The sequence below is a fragment of the Puma concolor genome, chromosome F2 (assembly GCF_028749965.1).
Source record: "Puma concolor isolate L17-30 chromosome F2, mPumCon1.1.hap2, whole genome shotgun sequence".
In the NCBI taxonomy this organism is placed as follows: domain Eukaryota; kingdom Metazoa; phylum Chordata; class Mammalia; order Carnivora; family Felidae; genus Puma; species Puma concolor.
In genome coordinates this window covers 46,795,812-46,814,954 of record NC_141684.1, presented here as the reverse complement: position 1 = coordinate 46,814,954, position 19,143 = coordinate 46,795,812, and the positions used below count along the sequence as shown (strand labels likewise).

Genomic DNA, 19,143 nt, shown 5'->3' with positions numbered 1-19,143 from the left:
TAGCAAACCCACTTGCCCAATATCTCTAAATCGTGTTCTCCAAATTTAGTAAAAGTAGGCAATTTGGCCTCCATCCCCACTGCTCTTTTACTTGCTTCTCAGTTGGCCTTGAACTTTGAGTAAAGAATATCATTTATTAGCCCCATCATAACTCAATAGGGATAACGGTTAGAACATAAGATTGTCTTAATGATATTGTATTTTATAGAATGTAAGACATTTTTAATGTATAAGCAGGCAGTACTGAAATTTTAATACTTTTTTTATCTATTTATTTCATAGTAAATTTTTAAGATTCATTTATTCATTCAATGAGATGACAGAGTTTTGACTAAATCTGCTGGGAGGAATAAGCTTAAGTCAATATCTAATTATGCTTAAAGTAAATTATCTTCCATCCAATGTTTTCAGCTGTACATGGTTTATTTTTTTTTTAATTTTTTTTTAACGTTTATTTATTTTTGAGACAGAGAGAGACAGAGCATGAACGGGTGAGGGTCAGAGAGAGGGAGACACAGAATCTGAAACAGGCTCCAGGCTCTGAGCTGTCAGCACAGAGCCGGACGCGGGGCTCGAACTCACGGACCGCGAGATCATGACCTGAGCCAAAGTCGGCCACTTAACCGACTGAGCCACCCAGGCGCCCCACATGGTTAATTTTTTTAATAGTTAATAAAATTTTAATTTTCTAAGTAGGTGACAGAAAATACTACTGCACTGGATACAGTCTAGAGTTTAGATAATTATTGAAATACTGGCCGCAAAGATTTTTTTAAAATCTGGTACTTTTTTCATAACTTTACCTCCGCCAACTACAAGGATTTTTAAATGTGAACTTATAACTTTGAATAGACAAAAGCCTGAAATGAGCACATCAGATAATTCTGCATGCTTTTAACCAAAGAATTGCAGCCTTTGACTGGCTATAACATCTTTCCACAGCTTAAAGTGATAGTAGGTGAGTTATTATCACATTCATTCATTGTCCTAAGCACTGGTAAACAAAACAGACATGGCCCTTGTCTTCACAGAGCTCACATTTGAAACAAGAGCATGACCACATACTATACTTGTGGTGAGCGCAGAATAATGTATAAAGAAGTGGAATCACTATGTTGTACATCCAAAACTAATGTAACATGGTGTGTCAACTATAAGCAAATTAAAAAAAATTATTTTAAAAAAGAGCATGGCTACATAGTTGTCAAATCACTTTTCAATTTTTCACAAACCAGGCTTAATAGTCATCTTAAAAATTTGCTAATTCCCACTTAAACTAAAACTGGCTAGGTTCTAAACGCTTCATTTTGAAAAGGGAAGCAAATATTTATTGGATACGACCTTATACACATAATCCTGATTTGATTCTTGTAACACCTTTAAGAAAGGTTCATTGAAATCACATGTTGCCAAAGAGGTCCTGCACACTGGTCAATGAGGAAGAAGAATTTTAACTCAAAGCCATCGGATTCCAAAAACCCTTCTTTTTCCTGCTAAAATGAATCAGTTAATGTCAATTATATCCCAAGTCAGAGTTGTTATTATAACGAGAAAGATTTTTTTTTAATTTTGTTAACTTTTAATGTTTATTTATTTTTGAGACAGACAGAGACAGAATGCGAGTGAGTTGGAGCAGAGAGAGGGAGCCACAGAATCTGAAGCAGGCTCCAGGCTCCGAGCTGTCAGCCTCGGAGCTGGAACTCACGAGCTGCGAAATCATGACCTGAGCCGAAGTCAGATGCTCAACCGACTGAGTCACCCAGGCGCCCCGAGAAAGATTTTTAAAGAATAAAAATGGTGACCATAAAGACTTCAGTCATCAGCTTTGTAGGAAACGATGTAGGGAGCCTATTTATCTCTTGGTGTCCCTTATCATACACCAAAGATCCATTCACATCATCGACACTCAATAAATGTTGGATTAAATTGTTAATACGTAAAAAGAAAAAGCAAATTATACTCAATAGAATTGGTTCCATAAATTTTACGTTATTCCTAACAGTAAGCTATTATTAAAGAGATACACCGACATTTTTATAATTGTTAGACTGAACTGTTTTAAAAGATATTCTTGCTCACATATAAAATAACTCTTCATATAATAGTGTGTTGAGCTTTACCAAATCATTCACACTCCATCTCTCAGTAGTCTAGTACCACTTTGTGAGAGCAGTTGAATAGATTCAGGATACAGAAATATAATTTTCTTGATTCAGATCCAGGCTGTGCCACTTAAGTAATTAACATCTCTGTACCTCAGTTTCCACATCTTTAAATGAGAATAACAATGGCATCTAATGCTCACAATGCTGTATTAAATGAGTTATTATATATAAATTATTTGGAAAAGTTCCTGACACATAGCAAACATTAAATAAGTGTTCTGTTATGGCTATTGTTCTCGTTTTAGAAATTTAGCACCTGATGTCTACATCCCCATAATCCACAAAGGACTTGAAAGATGAGACTGTGGAGATCATGGCCAAAGTCTCTTCTTCAGGACTTCTGGGCTCTAAAATAGCACCAACACCATAGACAAGACACTAGAGAAGTCACAGGAGTCAGCTCTCTGACTGAAATGCTGATAGTGAGGACTCCTGGCTGGGTATAACTGCTGTATGAACTTATCAAGGCTCTCTGGCCAAAGACCACCACGACCACATCTGCAGTTCTAGAAAGCTGGGTATATTGACTCATTGCAAGGAGAAAGAAATGTGTATCATGGGGAACCATAGGACATCTCAGTAAAAAGATGTTAGGAAAAAACATTATAGAGTTTGGCCTTGTGTTAGGTGATTTGTTGGGGTGGGGGGGCAGTATTCAGGAAAACAGGCATCTTCCCCACCTTGGATGCTGTCTGCAAGTGGGGGCTATGGTCTGATCGAGTATCTCAATAATTCTTATCCATGAGAGGAATGAAGTTGAGCTAAAGTAATTAGTAAAAAAAAGCAGTGGTCACTCATTATTAACCAGGAAAAGAGGATGTTTACTCTCTTTTGTGGTTTGGACGATGTTCTTATGTCTGTTTAGACATAATCATGAAGTGGTCCTATGTTGGTCTTGCTCCACTGAGTCACAAAGCAGTGTTGTCTGAGGTTGATCTTTAGTGAAAGTGCTTATACTCAACAAGAGAACTTTACAGGTTCACTGTGAGTGCCAGGCCAGCTCCCAGTAATAGGGGCTGCCTTTCTCTTTCTCAAAAGAGAGGAGAATGTTTTGCTTGAAGGGCAGAGCCGGCCAGGAAAAGAACAACTATTACTGTTATTATTTACACGTATTGACAAGTTTGTAGTTTATAAAGTCCTTTTATATTCATTGTATAACTTGAGCCTCTCAGAACAATCCTGGGAGATAAGTAGAACCTGGGCCCCCATGCTGCACAACTCCAGGGGGCCCATTCATAATATATTCCATTGACTGGTACCTCTCCAATGTGAAGTGTCCCCTAGAGTTGTGTAATATGAATACATCTGCCCTATTCCTTTTTGCAATTATGAAAACTGAGTCAGAGAAACTTCTTGAGTGTTCTCTATTTCCCAATAAACCCTAGAGTTCTCTCTGGCAACCTGTTCAGCTGCTGTTATTAGATCCTTGATTCAGTCATAGTTTCCATTTCCTCATAATTTCTTCAGCCTGCTCTGTTACAACCTAGACTACACTGGCTACTAAATAGGAAAAGTTCTGCCTTCTGCCCTCTTCCTCTACAACTTTGTGCCTGCCCAAAACAGGATGCTAGAAAGTTTACTGAACTTACAACCAACCTCTTTCACAGTCATTTCCTAGAGGGGGAAAAAAAAAGTGTGTGTGTGTGTGTGTGTGTTGCCTAAAGAGTTAATATATCATAGTATACGTTGCTTACAATATCAGAATGGCAGATGGAAAACATGATTTTGAGTTCTGAAGAAATTTTAAAAAGCAGAATATCGTGTTAAATTCAGGGGCTGAAATTTTTGAATGCAAACTGAACTGCTAAAAACATATCTTTCCACAGTTCTGAAAACCAGACAAGGAAAATGTCAAAGGAAAATGGAATTTCCCATGAAATGTCCATTTATAGTGAATTTTTGTCCAGCATTGTATTTCTGCAGCTGGGAATTTCCCTCTTGCTATTAAAGTTCTCTCCTGAGACATTATATAAAGTGAAACTGAAAATAGAATATTCTACTGACATATCAAGCAGTTCTCGGAAAGACTACGGGCTCTGATTCAGATTTGTTGAGGAAATCCTGTCACGGTAACTCGCAAGCCCTGTGACTCTGGGCAGTTCATCTAACCTCTCTTTCATTAAGTTACCATGCATGCTTCTCTCCTCTATGACCTGAGAGTACCCTGGACTTCCCTATGAGAACATTTATCACACTCTATGTTCAGGTTTCTGTCCCACTTAGAACACTAGAAGCATCTAGAGGGTAGGGACCATATGCACTTTTTTACCCTTGTACTTCCAGGACCTAACGTTATGGCACATAAAATATTTGTAAAATGTATTTGTTGCCTTAGGGGAAATGAACTGGAGACCTGGAGAATCAGGAAGGTTTACTTTTCTTTTACATACCTCTTTATAAATTTTGAATATTTTACCATGCCGACTTGGTACACGTATTTATTTTTAATGAAAAATAATATTTACATGAAAAGAAAAAACGGAGAAAATGTTTCTTGCCAACAAATAGTTGGTAAAGGAATAGTAGCCACTCAGTACTGTTCAGTTGCCTTTCTTGTTTAAGCATGGGATCAAAGTCGGTGATTTAGGCAAATTATTTTCTCTATATTTTTCTACATAATAAACCATATGTATAAATTGAGGACTAAAATGTAAATTTACGTGGATGTAATTTTTATTTTATTATGAAAAAGTGACAGACCAGCCAGTTCTATCTTAAATCCAGAACATTACAGTTTGAGGTTAGGTGTAGGAGGACAGTGAGGGGAAAGATGAATTGCATCTTTTGCCTAGTGCTCCAGTCAGCTAATCAGAGTCTTGAAAGTGTAGTACGACTTTTCCTTCTTTGCCACTGTTCTTTGTGTGTTTGGCTTCTATCAGGGCACCTTATGGAACAAGATAGCTGAGGCATGATATAGCTACTCTTGAGTCTCTTTTCCAAATACTATGAAATAGCACCAACATCCCAAACTCCACCCACTAGCAATTTGCACTTTTTAGTAATCAATTTTCCCTGCATGGAATACTTCCAATGATTTTCTTTTTTCTTTTTTTTTAAATTTTAATTTTTTTTTTCAACGTTTATTTATTTTTGGGACAGAGAGAGACAGAGCATGAGCGGGGGAGGGACAGAGAGAGGGAGACACAGAATCGGAAACAGGCTCCAGGCTCTGAGCCATCAGCCCAGAGCCCGACGCGGGGCTCGAACTCACGGACCGCGAGATCGTGACCTGGCTGAAGTCGGACGCTTAACCGACTGCGCCACCCAGGCGCCCCCTTCCAATGATTTTCATTGCTGATCATCTTACTCTGAATGACCACAATAAACACTTTAGTCTTTCTAAAGGGCTTCTGTTTCTTTAGCCATACATATAAGATCATGCTGATGTCAAAAGATTTGAGTCAGAATTTATACACTAATTGAATATTTTCTGCCAAGTCATGCTTTATATTTTCACTTTTAAAAACATAACGATAAAATAAAATGAAGTCTTAACAACATGATCTGTTTCAGTGAGCAAATAAAACAAGCAATTTTCCCAGGCTATAATCTAAAATGTAAAAGATACTTTCTGTATAGCATGATCTAGAGGGTTGTGGGTTTGAGCCCTGCATTGGACTCTGAGCTGGTAGTGCAGAGCCTGCTCTGGAATTTTCTCTCTCTCCATCTCTGCCCCTTCTCCACTTCCACACTCTCTCCTCCCCCTCTCAAAATAAATAAATAAACTTAAAATAAGATATTTTCTATATAGTAATTTATCTGGTTAATTAATAAAGAGAGGTCTCTAGTAGTTACCTCTAGATTCTGAACTTGTTTTGTTCTGGTCTACGTTTTTGTTGAATTAAAAACACAGAACGGAATGAACATAGCATCTACTGAAGATATGCCATATACTAACCATTTTGTATACATTATCATACTTCATATTTAAAAAATGTGTTACAGCAATAATTTCACAAAGGGAGAGAAAAAGGCTTAAAGAATTTAAACAGGCTACCCAAAGTTACACAGTTCATAAATAAAGAAGCAGAGAACTGAGTCAGATATGTATAATTCCAAACATCACGTTTCCTGGAAAAGATTGCCAATATGGCAAAGTACACATTTAAGAGAATCATGGAAGGGTAGAAGAATTGACCTACAAAGATATGATAAAACAGTATGATTAAACTTAAAAATTGAACATGGGTCTACAAATGAGATATTACTATACACTTATTAGATAGCCAAAATAAAAAAAATAGAGAAAATACAAAATGCTGGTAAGGATGAAGAAAAATGGAGTCTCTCCTATAGCACTGGTGTGAATGTTAAATGGCATAGTCACTTGAAAAGTAGTGTGGCAGTTTCTTTAAAAAAACTCAGAAATAAAAATGTATATCCAAACAAGAACCAGTAGGTAATTATTCATAGCAGCTTTATTTGTAATAGCTAAAACCTGGAAAAGTGAAAATGTCCTTCAATAGGTGAATGGTTAAAGAACTTTGGTATACCTGTACCATGGAATACTGTTCAGCAGTAAAAAATAATCAACTACTGATACAAGAAAAAGTTGGGATGGATCTCAAGGGCATTATGCTTAGTGAACAAAGCCAGTCTCAAAATATCACATACATCTCAATAACATAACATTTGTGAAATGACAAAATTATAGATATGGAAAGCAGATTAGTGGCTACCAGGCTTTAAGGATGGAAGTGTATGGGGAAAGGGAGGTGGGGGGGTGGGGGTGGGGGAGGGAGATCTTTGTGGTAACGGAATAGTTCTGTATTTTGACTGAGGTGGTGGTACAGGAATCCATGCATGTGATAAAATGACACAGAACAACATACACACATTGGATGAATGTTAAATTTCTGGGTTTGATATTACACTGTAATTATGTAAGATGTAATCATTGGGGGAAACTGGGTGAAGGATACTGGGGCCACTCTGTATCATCTTTGCCACTCCCTATGGATCTATTTTTATCCCAAATAAAAAAAAGGTCTTTAAAAATTGTACCTGTTAGTGTCCTGAGGCTACCATAACAAAGGACCATAAACTTGGTGGCCCAGACCACAGAAATGTTGTCTCACAGTTCTGGAGGCTAGAAGTCAATATGTTAACAGAGCTGGTTCCTTCTGAGGACTATGAGAAAGAATTTCTTCCAAGACTGTCTTCCTTTGGCATTCCTTGGCTTATATATAGCTTTCTTCCTGTGTCTTCACAATATCTTCACTTTATATATGTCTGTCTGTGTCAAAATTTCCCTGTCTTATAAGGGGTCATATATGGATTAGAGCCCATCCTAATGACCTCATCTTAACTGATCAGCTGCAAAGATGTTATTTCCAAGTATGGTTACATTCACAGCTACTGGGGGCTAAGACTTCTACATCTTTTGGGGGAATACAATTCAACCCCTAACTCTGTGGTTAAAAGAATCAACTGCACAAATGCAGGAGAGAAAACCTGGCCTAAAGGCAGTTTATATCAAAAAGCAAGCAAAGAAACAAGTTAACAAACAAAAATCTCCAGTTTTAGTTGACCACAGGTCCAACCTAAATTAATAGTTTAATAAGACTGCTTTTAAAAAATAAATATTGTTTTTCATTGGACTAATAGATTCAGATCACAGACAGGCATAGCCACATGCCCCTCTCACCTATGAAACTTCATATGGAATTTTCTAATCTATATGGATTTTGGAGAATACTGATGAAGTGAAGTAGATTCATAGGAAAACCACCATGAGTCTGAAAACCAAACTGAGGTAAATGAGATACATTAAGATGCCAAAAACTAAAGATGACAAAACTGTTTTCCAAGTATTCATTTTTTTAAATCCCTCATATCACCTTAAAAAGTGGTATCCCATGGGGCGCCTGGGTGGCGCAGTTGGTTAAGCGTCCGACTTCAGCCAGGTCACGATCTTGCGGTCCGTGAGTTCGAGCCCCGCGTCAGGCTCTGGGCTGATGGCTCAGAGCCTGGAGCCTGTTTCCGATTCTGTGTCTCCCTCTCTCTCTGCCCCTCCCCCGTTCATGCTCTGTCTCTCTCTGTCCCAAAAATAAATAAACGTTGAAAAAAAAAAATTTAAAGAAAAAAAAATGGTATCCCTGTGGGGCGCCTGGGTAGCTCAGTCAGTTAAGCCACCAACTTCAGCCCAGGTCATGATCTCATGGTTCTTGAGTTCAGGTTCTGCATCGGGCTCCTTGCTGACATCTCAGAGCATGGAGCCTGCTTCAGCTTCTGTGTCTCCCTCTCTCTCTGCCCCTCCCCAGCCCGCGCTCTGTTCTCTCTCTCTCTCTCTTTCTCTCTCTCTCTCTCTCAAAAATGAAAACAAACAACAAAAAACATTAAAAAAAAAGTGGCATCCCATTTGTGTTTGTTTAATGAATGACAAAACTCAAATTGTCTAGGTAGAACAATTAGGGTTATTCAATACAGCATAAACAGCTAATATGAAGACCAGAACTTCGTAAAACTCAATGTTAGAGAATTTTAATAATAGAAACTTATAACTAACAAAAACATCTTGTTCAAAATGTAGTTTATTCCCTACTGCCAGGAAACACTCAAAAGAAGCTGGACAACTCTTTCCTAGGTGTTGTTTAGATAGGAGATTGTACTAGTTCAGTGTCTTCCAACTTTTTTCTTTTTTTAAACTTTTCAGCACTTTCACAGAAAGGTATGTTAACTTTTTAGGAATTTGTAAAAATCATTTCACTTTTCTCTGACTGCTCAATGATAAAGATGCAAGTTTAGATTGAAAAATGTTTGAGATTGGGGCGCCTGGGTGGCTCAGTTGGTTGAGCCACCAGCTTCGGCTCAGGTCATGATCTCACGGTCTGTGAGTTCGAGCCCCGCGTCGGGCTCTGTGCTCACAGCTCAGAGCCTGGAGCCTGCTTCGGATTCTGTGCCTCCCTCTCTCTCTGCCCCTCCCCCATTCATTCATATTCTCTCTCTCTCTCTCTCTCTCTCTCTCTCTCTCTCTCTCTGTCAAAAATAAACATACATTAAAAAAAATTTTAAAAAAAGAAAAATGAGAAAACTATTATCTATATTAACTATACTTATAGGTTGACTTTAATGTTCTTTATTAATAATTCTAGTGTGAGAAATGCTTACTTTTTTCCAATTGAGATGAAAATTTTGTTTAACTTAGCTTAATTACCAGAAAAAGCATCATCTTCAACAATTTTAAAATTACATGTTCAATTTTAGGATTGAGCACAATTAGAATGCTAAATGAGAAACATGATTATGCTCATTAACTGCAAAAACGTGTATTTTTCTGACTCTTCATAATTACAGACTCCATGTCATTACAGAGTTTATCAGGTTTGTTTTTGAGATTTTTTTGGGGGGAAGATATACTAAACATGCCCTAAATGTCAGATTTCCCATGCAAAACTTACTAGGTGCTTTCAGACTGAAAAAATTTGAAAAAAAAATGTATATGAGATGTTTGAAATTCTTGGATTTAAGTGGCTTATTTTTCAATTTTCCATCTTTTTTCTAATTAAAGAGATATTAGAGATTTAAACTGCTATTTCCTAAAATAGCACTTGCAGTATAAATAACCTTAATTCTCACTTAATGGAAAAACAATCCTTAATGTGATTGTACAGAATTTTGAACAGATGAATTCAACAGACAGATGTGATACTTGTCTTCTCATCTAATTTGCATAATTTTTTTTCACTTAGTTGATGTAATTCAGCATCAGTATTCTTTAAGTTTTCTGTCTTTAGCCAATTAATTATGGAAATTAATTTAACAATATATATGACTAAGAATACATTTTTAAACCGCATAATGGTGAACACTATCATGAAAGCTAAAGGCGTGTGGTCATGACAAATAAATTGAACCCAAATATTTAGAAGTTTTGCAAGAAAAAGAATCTTAGCATTTAAGATTAAGCACTGAACTCCAGCAATCAACAGGCCAACATTGTAGCATCTATCTCAAAAGAAAATGAAAGCCACTGCATGGAGGAACAGCACTCTTACTGTTTGTAGGAAAAAAAATTGGTACAACCTCAGTGAAGAGAAATTCAACAGAAACCAAAATTACACATAGGCTTAACTCTTTGGTCCAGCAATTCAGCTTCTAGGAATTACATATGTAGATATTTGTGAATGATATTTGTGAAGATTATTTCTTGCAGCATTATTTGTAATAGCAAATATGTGGGAACAATCTGAGTATCCACCAATGGGGAATAAATTATGGTATAGACACTAACCATTAAAAACAAAGGATAAGGAAACATCTTATGTATTTGCATGGAAAGATATCCAAGATAGATTGTTAAGTAAAAAACAAGCAAGGTGAACATAGTGTGAAACTAATTACATAAAGTGAGAGACATAATACATATCCACATATATAGTTATTTTATGTTGAAACCTATTAACTTTTTGTTGAAGGATAATGATATACAAAAAAGTGCATGTTAAGTGTAACCCCAAAGAATGTTCATAAAGTGAACACACACCCATGTAACTGGCACCTAGGGTCCATGTCCTAGATCCAGAAACAGAACACTACAACCAACCCAGAAGCCTCATTATGCCCCTTCTAGTCACTACCCTTCTCCCTACGAGAGTAGGAGTAGTGATCAGTATCCTGATTACTAAAAGCACAGATAGTTTTATTTTTATACTTAACAGAAATGGACTCATACAATCTATTCTTTTGTTTTTTTCATCCAACATTATATTTGTGTGATTAACTTGTTGTACATTGTTCAATCGCATTGCTGTTTAGTGTTCCACTGCATAAATATGCCGCAATTTATTTACCCACTCTACTGTTTATGCGTATTTAGGTAATTTCCAGTGTGCGCTGTTATAGATAGCACTTTTATGAACACTAGCATTTGTGTGTCCACATAACTAGAAGAGGAACCGCTGAGTCACAGAATCTGCACAGCTGCAATTTTAACAGAAACTGCTCTACAGTTTGCAAAACTGGTTGTACCACTGACACCCGCACTAGCAGTATACGAGTTCCAACTGCTATAAATCTCCACCCACATTTGGTATATTCTATCTTTTTGATTTTAGCTACTATTTGTATAGCGGTATCACACTGCGGTTTTAACTTATAGTTCCCTGATGACTAACAGTGTTGAAAGAGCCTCAACTCCCTCATTTGCTATTTGCTTTTAAAATACTCTCTTTTGTGAGTTGTCTGGGTCTTCTGTCCAGTTTTCCATGGGATTATGTTTTATACTCTTAAATGTTGAACCACATGATTAAAAATTTTTTTTTAATGTTTATTTATTTTTGAGACAGAGGGAGACAGAGTGCAAGTGGGGGAGGGGCAGAGAGAGAGGGAGACACAGAGTCCGAAGCAGGCTCCAGGCTCTGAGCTGTCAGCACAGAGCCCGACGCAGGGCTCGAACCCACAAACCGTGAGATCATGACCAGAGCCAAAGTCGGACGCTTAACCAACAGGTGCATTCCAGGCGCCCCTATGTTACCTATTTTTTAAGCAATGTAACTAAAATATAAATTTTATAGAGTACTCTCTCCTTCTTGGACATTGTAAACTACTAGCATTGCAAAAGCTCTGAAGTCTTACTCTTTTCACCATCACTGAACAGTCTGTAGAAATGTTTTTGTATAATTTTTATTTCTCAACAAATTGCTGCCTTTTCACTTGGAGGTTTGTAAGTTCTTTTTCTAATTTTATCACATAATTCATTTATCAAACATCTATAATTTCCCCAAAACTCAAAATTAGATAATCTGTAAGTTCAATTTTTTTAACTAGAGTCTTTCTCTTGGAGTCTGTCATCTCCCGCTCCAACAAAAAATGATTGCTAATTCTGCCTCATCCTGGGCTTACCTTCCTTTTCTCTTGATTCTGTTTTCCAGATCCCATGTCTTTCTCTTTGATTTAGTCCCATGTTTTGTTGGAGCACATCCTCCAGTAGCTTTCTTTATTTAAAAAAAAAAAAAAGTCGATAGAAGGAAAGGAAACATTTGTATCCTTGTATATGTGGAAACATTTTTATTCTGCCTTTATACTTGATACTTCAGCTGACTATAGAATTGCAGGTTGGAAGTTACTGTCTTTCAGACTTTGAAGAAATTTCACTTCACTGTGTTTTAGCATTAGTGTTATTGCTGAGAAATCTAATGTCATTCTAATCCCCATCACTTTATTCTTGTTTCTTCTTTTTGAAAACCTTTAGAATCTTCTATTTATTCTCAGGGTTTTAACCTTGTTAATAATGTGCTTACATGTAGGCTTTTTTTTTTTTTTCATTCACTGTGGGTACTTGGTGGCCCTTTCCATTTGGAGACCCCTGTCCTTTGATCCTGCCAAAATTTCTTGAATTATTATTTTGATCATGTCCTCCCTTCCTATTTTTTGTTCTCTTTTTCTGGAATTCTTAGTTTGTTAACTGACTGGAAAAAAATGAATGAATGAATGAATGAATGAACGGGAAAAGCTTTCTGAGCACTTTTTGTAGAAAAAAGCACAAAGCATCAGACCATATCTTTAAAGCTAAGCATTTTATTTTAGATGACCAAAATTTTAAAACACGGTGTTTTCAGGGCATGTGGGTGCTTCAGTCTGTTAAGCATCGATCGGACTCTTGTTGATTTCAGCTCAGGTCATGATTTCAAGGTGGTGAGATAGAGCACTGGGTCCAGGGAGCCTGCTTAGGGTTCTGTCTCTCTCTCCCCCTCTCCCTTTCCAGCCTGACCTCTCTCAAGAATCAAAAACAAACAAACAAAAAACAACAACAAAAACACAGTGTTTCATTGCAACTTCCCAGTATTGTAGTAACATTGCTACTCTCATCTCAGGCAACACAAAAATACAGGAAACACTGGTTCTCTACAGGCAGAAATCCCCTATTCAAGTCAGGTATTCCTTATTACTGTGGCCTTAGAATTCATTAAAAAAGACTAGTATGGGGGCGCCTGGGTGGCTCAGTCGGTTGAACGTCCGACTTCGGCTCAGGTCATGATCTCAGGGTCCGTGAGTTCGAGCCCCGCATAGGGCCCTGTGCTGACAGCTCAGAGCCTGGAGCCTGCTTGGGATTCTATGTCTCCCTCTCTCTCTGCCCCTCCCCCACTTGTGCTCTGTCTCTGTCAAAAATAAATTAAAAAAATAAAAATAAAAAAAATGACTAGTATGGGGCCGCCTAGGGGCCTCAGCCCGTACAGCATGGGGACTCTTGATTTCTGCTCAGGTCATGATCTCAGGGTCATGCGATTAGGTCCTGAGTGGGCTTCGTGCTGAGGGAGGAGCCTGCTTAGGATTCTCTCTTTCTCTCTCCTCCCCCCTCCCCCTCCCACCTTCCCCTACTTGCTCTCTCTTCAGAAAAATAAAAATAATAATAAAAATAAAGAAGTAAAATGCCTAGTATTGACTTGGTATTGTATATAATATTTGCACTCACACTCTACAAGAGCGTCATCCCAGTAGAAAAGGTGTTTCGTTCTAAGGTAAAAAAAAGAAAAGATTTCTGGTTGCTTTGGGTTGACATTCAACGTTAATTGCGTTCCTCCCAGATGTGTGAGAAGGAAATTTTTGCAGTCTAACCTGGAATCAGAGGGATCGACTCTTCTCCGTTATTTTTCACCCTCTCTATAGTTATGGACAGCAAAGGAGAGAAAAGTAGGTCCCTAGCAGAAGAGCACGGAACAGGAGCTCAACCCGCGGAGTTCAACCGTGACAAGCTCTCTCACCCACCTGTCCCTCCTGACGCACCTGGAAGCAACACTGGAAGTGAGGGTAGGCAGGTGCATTTACACCCCCACGGGGTTCTCCCCACTCACCGAGGGGCGCTGGGCGGTCACCGCCACGCCTCCTCCCCACCCAAAGCGTTTCCCGTTCAGGCGCGGAGCGAGGAACCCAGGGCCCTCCGACCCACACCCTGCCGCCTGGGGGTGAGAAGAAAAGCTCCTAGAAACGAGATAGAAGGGGCCGGCCATCTGGCCGAGGCTGGATCCTCTCCTTGCATTCTTTTGGCTTCTATAATCGTTTGCCTCCTGTGTCCACCACCTGGCCGGAGCACCGGCGATAAGGCTCCCTCCCCTTTTTCTCGGGTCTCTCACCCCCCTACCATCCCAGCCATAAAAGGAGGCCGATGCCAAGGTTCAGGGGCTCAGCCTTTGGAGGTGACTCCGCTGGGAGGGCACACCAGTGGCCAACACAGTTTTTTGTTGTTGCTGTTGTTGTTGTTGTTTCTGATTCCCCGAGTGCGCCTGGCTTGTTTGTCTCTTCCCGGGCACCGAGTATTTGCTGCAACATATGGGGTCGGGCCACACCCCCAAGACGCCATCTCAGAGGAGATTCCTACCCGGTTTGAGACCCCACAGACCCACCGGACGGCAGGCTACTAAAAGGAACTTTTTGCCCTCAGAGAAAACTTTTCCAAACCTGGGAGCTGGGGGGAAAGAAGACAAATAGCCTCTCCGGCTCCCTTCCCCGCCCCAACCCCCGCCCGCGCCCCTGCGGGTGTCGCCCAGAGCGGCGGGGATCCCGGGGCCCGGGGGGGGGGGGGGGGCCCTCACCCCGCCTCAGTGTCCGCCGCTGACGTCGCCCGAGAAGTTCGGGGAGGGAGGAGCTCGGACCGGCGGGCTCGGGAGGCTGGCGCGCCTAGGAGGGCCAGGTCGGGCGAGGAAGCTCCTCCTCGACGCGTCGCCGCAGCCCAAGTTGACCCCGGCCCCCGGGAAAGTCCGCTCCGGCTCCAAAAAGCAGCGGCGGGCGTGGGCCGCGCGGGCGATGGGCTGCCTCGTGACCTAGTCCCCGGCGGCTGGGAGGGCCCGGCCGCTCCAGCTCGGGCACGGGGGGCGGGTCCCGGCGCCCGAGCGCGGCCGAGGAGCCCCGGAAGCCTCCGAAGCGGCGGGCACACCCAGAGCCGGCCGGCGGCCCGAGCGCCCGCGCCGCGCGCGACCATGAGCCGGGAGGCCATCTGCAGCGCCCTGCCCACCATTCCCTACCACAAGCTCGCCGACCTGCGCTACCTGAGCCGCGGCGCGTCGGGCACCGTGTCGTCCGCCCGCCACGCAGACTGGCGCGTCCAGGTGGCCGTGAAGCACCTGCACATCCACACCCCGGTGCTCGACAGGTAGGGCGCCCGCGCGCAGCCCCGAACCCCGGGCTCTGGAGCCCACACGGCGGTGACACTTGGGGTCGGCCCCACCCCTTCGTCGCCTCTGCGCAGTCCTTCGAGGCTTGGGGCCCGCGTGGTGGGGAGAACTGTGCTGTGTGGAGGAGCTGCAGCCGTCGCATTCCTCTGCTGCTCACCTCTTCTCTCCACCGCCCTCTCCTCCTTCCCTCTTACTCTGGGCTTGGTCCCTCCCCACACCAAAGTCTGTTCGGCGTGGGTTTGCTCTTGTTCTTGTTTTGTTTGCGGTTTACTACGTGTGGTCGTGAAAGTTTAGATACCAAACTCGACTTGGCTTAGTTTCTCTTCTGACTCCGGCAGGGAGGCCTGTCCCCAGGGGGTGTGGATTATTTGGCTAACAGTAAACCGAATCAGAAGACTATTACATGGCCAGAAATTTTGAATGCCTCTCACATCCTGGAACCATTTACATGCACTGTCTAGGTTTCAGAGGGGAAGGCTGGCATTAGTTTCTATTAACAGGAAAACATTTCAACCCTATACCATTGACCTGGGAGCGAAGGGACTGGTCAGTAGGGTCTAGTCGTTAGTCTCGTGTACTTTCCCTTCCAGTAGGGATATAACTGAGTCCCGCAATCAGTGAGTTAACATCCATGATTGCAACATTCGCCTCACCTCCCGTGTATCTAATGTCAGAATTCATCATGCTAGATGCCTGATTGGTCCGAGGTTGTTAGTATCCAGTGTCAGATAAATTCTTCAGTTTCAGCTCTGCCAAAGTTACTGTACTTTCATCTGCCTGTGGCTTTTCTTTGCTGTGTTGCTATCAGGCTTGGATGGGCCACTCTCACAGTAGATTCGAGACTGTTCCCGCCTTTTGTATATCCTAAACCAGGTCTAGTGATTAATAAGATGTGGTGTCTGTTTCACCGGGGCCTTGAGTTCTGTGGGGCAAGTGCTGGGCACACGTGGGTATGTACATGTAGTCGACTTTGAAGAGTGGTGGTTGGTTAGAAGGGGTGAATCGAGTTTAGAATCAGCCACGTAGATTACGGATATCTGGCCCTAGTGGACCGTTGTGGTATTTTAAAGCAAAGTGATCTTCCCATCTTGGATGCAGCTGCTCAGGATTTTCGTTTATCCAAATTTTGCGCTATTTGAGAGCAAAGGAATGAAGAGGGGGTTCCCTTTCTATTCTTTTTAACAATTTTCATAACCTAAAATTCTTCAGTAGGAAATTCTGTTGTCAAAGAAGCCATAAGGACCAGTTAAACCCTCTGGCATTACTGCATCACGTTCTTTCTCACACTTGTTGCCTATGATGTTAACATGAGCAGTATTTATGTAATCTGAGCATAGGGCTGGGCTATGCAGTTGACTCACAGGATGTCCATTTCCTCACTTACAAAGTGGGAATAATAAATACATGTACTTCTTGAGCTCTGGCGTGGAAAATGTTTGCATTGTTCTCTGAGACCACCTGGAAGAAAAAAGTTTATTTGCAGTTACGTGTTCTCATTTTAATGATCGGTGACGAGTCATTCTCCCAAGCCTGACTTCTGCTCAGTGAGTGGGCCTTCCCAACAATCTCCTAACTCCGTATGTGTAGATGAGTCTGATTGGTTGTTCAAACATCCGGTGTGGATCACATAACTGTTTTGTGATTCAAATTTTGATCTGGGTAATATTGGTGATGTACCTATAAAAGCTGTATTTTTATTTTACATTTTTGTGTGTTTTTTTTTTAAATAAAAACCTACTTTTGACCTTTTTTCTGGTTTGCCACTCACTCAATCTTCCTGAAATCTGACTTCAAAAACTTGATTCTTTCTTTTCTCTGATCAAACACCAGAATGGAAAGAACACAGGCTTTGGAGTCCTACAGTTGTGATTCAAATCTGACTCCAACTCTGCCACTTAATGTTGGCCTATTAGAAAATTATTTATCTGAGCCTCAGTGCCCTCATATGTAAGGTGGTGATATAAAACCAGGTTTAGAGGGTTGGTCTTTAGATGATAGTCCATAAACAGTGGCTGACACATAATAGGATGACAGTAGAAGGAAGAATGCCTGATACTCTTAATGGGAGAATGAACAAGTGTATTAAGTATCACTGAGACTTCCCCAGCATGCTCGAGCTCCTTCGCGCGCATGTGCTCTTGCGCTCGCTCTCTCTCTCTCTCTCTCTCTCTCTCTCTCTCTCTCTCTCTCTCTCTGTTTTTTTTCAATGTATCCAAAAATCTTTAAGTCCATCCTCTGTCTCACTGCAAGAGTGCTGAACAATATGTTGTTCTTGTTGATCTACATCTCTTGAGGCAAACACAGAACTGTTTAACTTTAGGGAAGATAAGTTTAATTAGGATAAGCTTCATAAACTGATATAACTGGTTGCCTTACGGTTGGGGTCTTAAGAAGGGGGCTGAAGGAGTTGGAGGCTGAAGAACAGGGAGAAGTAAAAAAAGTTTTTTACTTTATGATAACTTGTAACTCTTGAATTTTAAAATATGTAAGTACATTACCAAAGTTTTGCTTTATTTTGCTTTTTGTTTTTAAAGCAAGCCTTGTAGTCTGGTCTGGAATGTCCGTTGTTTTCTTATTTCAACAGCCATTCATCCAGGGCTTGGGTGGTTTAAGCACTAACTAATCATCATTGCTTACTTAATAAGCTTCTCCTGGAGATGTTTTTATTATTGTTGCTACCAACATACATCCATCCAGGGTAAAAACGGTGACATCTCCAATTCCTTTGCCTTTTTTTTTCTTTCTTCTTCTTCTTTTTTTTTTTAAATATATCCACCTTAGTCACCACAGCCTGGGCATTCTATTCAGCTAGTGTTTTTCTTCCCATTTTCACTGTGACCTGTATAGTTTCAGACTCTCATTGCTTCACATCTTCATTAGTATTATAATAATCTAATATTATAGAATATTAGAATATTCTGCCCCTTTGTGCTGATCCTACATCTTTTTGCCAACTTAATCATCCTAAAAGTTTGTTCTGCTGATGCCTTTACCCTGCTTGAAAACCTGCAGTCATGATTTGGTGACTACCAAATAAAGTGTAAACACCCTCACCTGGCTTTAGGCTCTGAGATGAGGCTGTAGCCTACCCTATTCACCTTCATTCCTTTTACATGCTCTGTTACATATCCTGATTCATATGAAACAATTTGCCATTTTCCAAACACAATCTTCACTGCAACTCCCTTGAATACGTTTGATACATATCTATTACATATCTACCAGGTGCCAGGCCCTGTTTCAGGTCCTGGGGACACACAGGTGAAAAAAAAAGTCCCTCCCTTCTTAGAGACCACATCCATCTTGACTGCCCATTTACCAGTAGTTGATAGTCTATCCATCCTTAAAGTACAGTTGAAATCCCTCTCTAAAGACTGACAACTCCTCTAGCCCTCAGTTTACTCTTTTTCCAAGTTTCCTATACTTATTTATTTGCTTACTTACTTATTTGTTTTTGGCAGCACTTACCACATTCTACCTTATATTTCAAGTATGTATTATCTTTTATATGGTTTCCTTTTTTTAAGTTTATTGAGGAATAATTGACAAATGTAATTATATATAAAGTATACAACATGATTTGGTGAACATATACATAACATATACATATTACCAAGATCAACATAATTAACATATCCAAAGAAGACCTACAAATGGCCAATAGGTATATGTGAAAAGGTATTCAACATCACTAATCATCAGGGAAATGCAAACCAAAACCACAATGAGTATTTGTTTTTCTTAAAAGATTTCTGGGCAGCTTGAGGACACAGACCATGTTTATCTTTATATTCTCCATAATGCTGAGCATAGTCCTTTATTCATAATAAATGTTCAATACTTATTTATTTGCTTTGTGAATGAATAGG

General features: G+C 40.4%; 2 protein-coding genes across 31 annotated transcripts in view; one reads left to right on the top strand and one right to left on the bottom strand.

Annotated features, from left to right (window-relative positions):
• LOC147572004 (uncharacterized) overlaps window positions 1-15,117 on the bottom strand; it is a 218,898-nt gene extending 203,781 nt beyond the window's left edge. For 7 of the 29 annotated variants that reach the window (XM_086695528.1, XM_086695527.1, XM_086695530.1 and 4 more), the window contains exons 1-2: window positions 14,696-15,117; window positions 12,009-12,100 (exon numbers count right to left, since the gene is read on the bottom strand). In XM_086695528.1, the coding sequence (XP_086551654.1) occupies window positions 12,009-12,100; window positions 14,696-15,117 (514 nt within the window). Of the gene's footprint in view, window positions 1-9,227; window positions 12,101-12,665; window positions 14,063-14,695 lie in introns of those variants that run through there. The other 22 variants (XM_086695547.1, XM_086695546.1, XM_086695545.1 and 19 more) reach the window with 18 other exon arrangements.
• The window catches only part of RIPK2 (receptor interacting serine/threonine kinase 2), a 31,091-nt gene continuing 27,027 nt past the window's right edge, over window positions 15,080-19,143 (top strand). The window contains exon 1 of one of the 2 annotated variants that reach the window (XM_025922591.2): window positions 15,080-15,252. In XM_025922591.2, coding sequence (XP_025778376.1) covers window positions 15,080-15,252 — 173 coding nt within the window. The remainder of the gene's footprint in view (window positions 15,253-19,143) is intronic. The other variant, XM_086695526.1, reaches the window with a different exon arrangement.